General features: G+C 41.4%; 1 protein-coding gene across 1 annotated transcript; it reads left to right on the top strand.

Annotated features, from left to right (window-relative positions):
• Positions 1-592: 592 nt before the first annotated feature.
• Positions 593-1,468, top strand: LOC148945930 (protein CFDP2-like). Its single transcript, XM_089097553.1, has one exon. The coding sequence runs from the start codon at positions 593-595 to the stop codon at positions 1,466-1,468; it is 876 nt and encodes a 291-aa protein (XP_088953679.1).
• Positions 1,469-4,441: the final 2,973 nt, after the last annotated feature.

Consider the following 4,441-nt stretch of genomic DNA (forward strand, 5'->3'; position numbering starts at 1 on the left):
AACCATGTAGGTCAAAATAGACATTTCGTTGCTACAGCCATTCGTACTTTGTCACACCCAAAGATCCTTAATAGCTACCTAATATCAACAACTCGCATCTTTTTCGCATAACTTATTAAAATGCCGAATTGAAAATGAATCTCTATGGTTGGTTCTTTACTTTTCGACTATGATAGGTAGCGGTATCGATAATCGAAATAAAATTTCGCTCTGTTGACATTCTCATGACGATTTTTTTATGTCATCTCTTCAATTTGAACTAGCACTAAACTTAATTTATAGGTAGTATTAATGTCAAAGCTGGAAATACCTGCAGAACTCAAGCAGGTAACAGACCGCGAGGTAGCAGAACAAAAAGGATGAATTTCACAGGTTTTTTGGCACTTTTTTCACAGGTTTTGAAAATTTATAGTGGCAACCCTGTATACTTGATAATTTTCTAGGGGGACACTAAAAGTGTCCATTTTTTGGCTGATTTGGACACTTTTGTCCCTAAAAGTTTTGGCAATCCTGGCAGGGAGTAGGCTTCTTACTCTCCAGTAAGGCTAGGAGATCACTAATTGCAGCAACACCCATCTCAGAACGTCCGATCATGATCCGCCTGAAAGGCTCACACGCGAATCTTACAATAATCCAAGTATATGCACCCGACTCTAGCAGAGATGATGAAGAATCCGAAAAATTTTATCTCCAACTTCAGTGTCTAGTGGACTCCGTACCAAAAAAAGATAGAGTCTTTGTCATCGGGGACTTCAACGCCATTGTCGGTGACGACCCATCTGGCAACGAGGACGTGATGGGCAAATTTGACCATGGCCAGCTGAACAAGAGAGGTGAGCGCCTAATGGAATTTTGCCAAGATAGTGATCTTGTTATCACTAACACATTCCTCAAACACAGAGCCCGACGTAAAACAACCCGGACATCCCCAGATAGAAGGACTCAGAATCTAATAGATTTTATCCTCGTATCTAGACGCTGGAAATCTTCCATCACAAACGCAGTCACTTTGGCTGGCGGCGACTTCGATAGCAACCACTCGCTTGTTATGACTTTCTTTAAAATGCGTCTAAAAGCAGCCGCGAAACTCTCCAGAAAGCCTCCCAGATTCAGAGTAGACCTCTTAAAAGACCAAACTACTCGACAAAATTACACCGCTACTCTTTCCGAAAGAATTTCTGAGTTCCTCTCTACATCCCCGCTAACTCTATCAAAAGATGACATCGACAATCTTGTGAAGAGTAGCTTGCAGGTTATATGCGATGTCGCCCAGTCGACCCTGGGAGTCCAAAAGGCGGACCAAAAACCTTGGATCACAGATGAGATAATCTCATTATGTGAGGGAAAACGCACCCACACTAACAAACTAGATAGAGAATGTTGGGATGTGTACAAACGATTGAAACGTATGGTAGAGAAGGCCGTTCGCTATGCTCACCACTCCTATATAAGGGAACAATGTGAGTAATGCAAAATGACATTCAAGAAAGGTGACTCTCACTTCATGTACAGGCGAGTGAGGGAACTAGCCAAAAAAAGGGACTGAAAGCCTGTACCCTCCTTGATGAAGATGGTAACCAGATCCAAACTACAGACGGGATCCGAACCAGATGGAAAGAACACTTTGAGAGCAAATTAAACTCAACGATCCTCCCAGACCCATCAGGGCTTAACAGCTTCCCCGCAATCACCGCAGACCCAAGCCCACTTCGATCTGAGATAGAATCGGCTATCAAGGGTTTAAGGACAAACAAAGCTACAGGCCCAGATGGAATCCAACCGGAATTACTAAAAGTAAATTGCGATCCCTTTGTTGACCTATACCTAAAAATTGCTACTGCTGCTTGGGAAGAAGGTCACTTCCCCTCAGCATGGTGTGAAGCCATGATAGTTCCAATCCATAAGAAAGGCTCAAAAGCAATCTTTGATAACTACAGGCCTATAAGCCTTACGAGCCACGCCACTAAAATACTCAATAGAGTAATGCCGGAGCGTATAAGAGCTATATTTTCAACTGTGATTCCTGAATATCAGGCCGGTTTTAACCCAAATAGGTCAACGATTGATCAGATATTTACGGTACGTCAGATTATGGAAATCTATCTTGAACTTGGACGTAGTATTTTCCGCCTATTCATTGACTTAAAGCTGGCTATCGACCTCATATTGAGAGAAGGTCTATGGCAATTTATTCTCCATTTTGGTATACCACAGAACCTAGCATCGTTGATCAGAGATATTCACTCAAAATCCAGAAGCCGCATCATGACGGAAGGAGGCCTTTCCGATAGCTATGAAACATCGACTGGTGTGCTGCAGGGTTGCTTGCTTTCACCGGAACTGTTTAACCTGTTCCTTACCGCTGTCTTCTCACTCCTTGACAACTCGTCAGGTGTCCACATTGGGGGAATATCGATTGATAAATTAGCTTATGCAGACGACATAGACCAAGTAGCTGAGAACCTTGGGGATCTTCAGTCCCAGGCCGACAACATCCAATCAACGACCAGCTCCTTTGGAATGTTCATCAATTCCTCAAAGACGAAAGCCATGCTCTGCTCGCGAAAGTCGGAAAACCAAGATACCTTAAACCTCCAGCTCGGTGGTGACAACATGAAAATGGGTCGAAGATTTCACCTATCTTGGTAGCCTTATAACGTCCGATAACAACCACTCGAAAGATATTAAGAGGCGCCTGGCGCTTGCAAACTCTAGCTTTATAGCCTTGATGCCGATCTGGAGGAACAAAAATTTGTCGACACTGCTGAAAACAAGACTCTTTAACAAACTGATTATTCCCATTGCCATGTACGCCTGTGAATCATGGACCCTCAAAACAGATGACCAACGTCGCCTAGCCGCATTTGAAACAAAGTCACTCCGCCGTATTGCTGGCATTATGTACCTGGACAGGATCTCTAATATTAGGTTGTTTGAAAGCCTCAAGATCAAACACACTATACTTGATAAAATAAAACTGCAACAACTTAGGTGGCTAAGCCACATCCAGTGTATGGAACATTCCCATCTTCCAAAAATAGCCTTCCACGGTCGCGTGCATGGTTCTTGCCCAATAGGTTGGCCCCCGAAGAGATGAAAAGACAGCTTCTCTACGTTCAAACTGTTGCAACTTCTACACCTGTCTGAAGATTGATGCCAATACAGACGCCATATCAATTACATAGTAAATGAAGAGGCTCCAAAACGACCTTTGAAGACGGATGAGACTTAGGTCAAGTAAGTCAAGTAAATTTCCCAAAATCTAGTAAAAAGTTTATAGTAAAGAAAACTTTTATTATTTTCCATGAATTCAGGGAAAAAAATTATCGTAAACATATGACAATTTACAATTTTTGCTTGTCTGCTTTACAATTTACAATTTTGCTTGTCTGTCTCAGAGACAGACAAGCAGTCACCTATTTTCATAAACAGACACTTCACTTCCGGCGTCTAAAGGTTGACAAAATCAGCTTTCTATGTGTTAAATCTTACCAACTAAAAATGTAGCTATAATGACACTTGAGAATCCATTGGAATCAAAACAAAAGCCAACCACCCAAGGTGATTAGGTGAATCTCTTCAGTTTGAAAATTTTTATTGAGAAAAAAGGAGCATGTTGAGTTGCGTACATATATATATATGTATATATGTATATATATATCTATATATATATATATATATATATATATATATATATATATATATATATATATATATATATATATATATATAATGTTACATTTCTACTTACTTTTAATTTCTCTCAACATGCTCCTTTTTTTCTCAATAAAAATTTTAAAACTGAGGAGATTCACCTAATCACCTTGGGTGGTTGGCTTTTGTTTTGATTCCAATGGATTCCCAAGTGATCAAGTGATCAAATAGGGATCAATTCCAATCAGATCAAATATCTGATCAATCGTTGACCTGTTTGGGCAGAAACCGGCCTGATATTCTGGAATCACAGTTGAAGATATAGCTCTTATACGCTCCAGCATTACTCTAGTGAATATTTTAGCGGCGTGGCTCGTAAGGCTTATAGGCCTGTAGTTATCACAGATTGCTTTCGAGCCTTTCTTATGGATTGGAACTATCGTGGCTTCACACCATGAGGAGGGGAAGTGACCTTCTTCCCAAGCAGCAGTAGCAATTTTTAGGCATAGGTGAACAAGGGGATCGCAGTTTACTTTTAGTAATTCCGGTTGGATTCCATCTGGGCCTGCAGCTTTGTTTGTCCTTAAACCCTTGATAGCCGATTCTATCTCAGATCGAAGTGGGAGTGGGCTTGGGTCTGCGGTGATTGCGGGGAAGCTGTTAAGCCCTGATGGGTCTGGGAGGATCGTTGAGTTTAATTTGCTCTCAAGGTGTTCTTTCCATCTGGTTCGGATCCCGTCTGTAGTTTGGATCTGGTTACCATCTTCATCAAGGAGGGTACAGGCTT

This window comes from Artemia sp. Qi Xiang Cuo, chromosome 12 (assembly GCF_049724085.1).
Source record: "Artemia sp. Qi Xiang Cuo chromosome 12, ASM4972408v1, whole genome shotgun sequence".
Lineage (NCBI taxonomy): Eukaryota > Metazoa > Arthropoda > Branchiopoda > Anostraca > Artemiidae > Artemia > Artemia sp. Qi Xiang Cuo.

Bases quoted from the DNA above. Each gene is read 5' to 3' on its own strand.
- LOC148945930 (XM_089097553.1), top strand. From the start codon at position 593: ATGATCCGCCTGAAAGGCTCACACGCGAATCTTACAATAATCCAAGTA.